At 46.1% G+C, this 1318-nt stretch overlaps 1 gene segment (V, D, J or C); it reads left to right on the top strand.

Moving 5' to 3' along the window:
- The first annotated feature begins 205 nt into the window (after positions 1–205).
- Positions 206–734, top strand: LOC107580653 (Ig lambda-7 chain C region-like). The segment is given in 1 exon segment: positions 206–734. A coding segment is annotated over 1 exon segment (393 nt).
- Positions 735–1318: the final 584 nt, after the last annotated feature.

The following is a 1318-nucleotide window of genomic DNA, read 5'->3' as shown; positions in this document are numbered from 1 at the left end:
AAACAAAAGACAAAATAACAGTGGAATAGCTAACATAAAATTGCATGAACTATATATTGGATATAAAAACTACTTGAATTGAAGCAGTAAATGTCTTGGTATGATTAAGTGATGACTGATTTCATTGGAATGTATATAGTGATTGTGTAGTTTTATAGTAGAATACCTATATGTATATCTGTATAGTAGAATAAGATGAATGATGAGATTGTTGTGATTTTGACTGCACTCCTCACGTCTGCTGCTGAAAGTCCTGTTGAAATGCTGTGAATGCTGCAGGGCAGAAGAGTGCTGGAGCTGCAGTGTGTTTTCTCTGTGTTTGTGAATGTGTTGTGTTTGTCTCCTGCAGCTGGTCCCACAGTGAAGCCCTCAGTGTCTCTGCTGCCGCCCTCTTCTCTGCAGATCTCTGGAGACTCAGCCGCACTGCTCTGCCTGCTCAGCTCTTACTCTCCACAGGGGGCGCTGGTGAGCTGGACACTGGACGGCTCAGAGGTCACCGAGGGGGTTGTGACCAGCGCAGAGAGCGAGCAGAACGGCCGCTACAGCCGCAGTAGCGTCCTGACCCTCAGCAAAGCACGCTGGGAAGAGGGAGAGCTGTACGTCTGCAGAGTAACACATGATGGAGCTCCTCATGAGGCCTCGTTCCACAAGAGTCTCTGTTAGTCGCTCGCAGTGCTGATGTTTCTCCAGTGAGCGCTGCTCTCTCCTGAAGATGAGCGTATCTGAGTGTCCTGTTTCAGGCAGGATTCATATGATTTACAACTCAATACTGAAAGAGAGCTCTAGTGTCAAAGCACTGGCTGATCTTTCAATCTGCTGTGTTTGCTGCAACATTCAATAAAGCTTCTCAACAAGCTCCATTTGTGTCTGACAACATCATTCAACTAACAGATGAAGATGCATGTAGTATTTGTCCAGGCAGGGGCGTAGATTACGCGGGGTACGAGGGGGACGTGTCCCCCCCACTTTTAATATCACATAAATTCATCCCCCGCACTTTTTCGGGCAAGTGTGTTCGCATAGAGGTTTTCAAGAGCCGGTGTGAATAAATATAGATTTAAATTCAAAGAGACCGGATAGTCTGTGCATGACCTGGTGTTTTATTCGGACCCAGAATGAGGCGAGATGAACATCGCGGAGCGCTAAACACTCATGCAGTGTATGCTTCATTCATACTCGAAGCCGAGGGCGCTCTCGCTCAGGAAGTCGTACGAGGAAATGGACAAAAGCGTCCAGCTATTGCTGTATGAAAACTGTTGTTTTCACAGAAAATAGAAACGTTTGGAAACATGAAGACATTAAACATGATTGCGACAAT

Source organism: Sinocyclocheilus grahami, unplaced genomic scaffold (assembly GCF_001515645.1).
Source record: "Sinocyclocheilus grahami isolate Dianchi unplaced genomic scaffold, SAMN03320097.WGS_v1.1 scaffold38774.1, whole genome shotgun sequence".
NCBI classification, from domain to species: Eukaryota; Metazoa; Chordata; class Actinopteri; order Cypriniformes; family Cyprinidae; genus Sinocyclocheilus; species Sinocyclocheilus grahami.
Note: the sequence above shows the minus strand (reverse complement) of the source record. Positions and strands in the feature narration are given on the sequence as shown.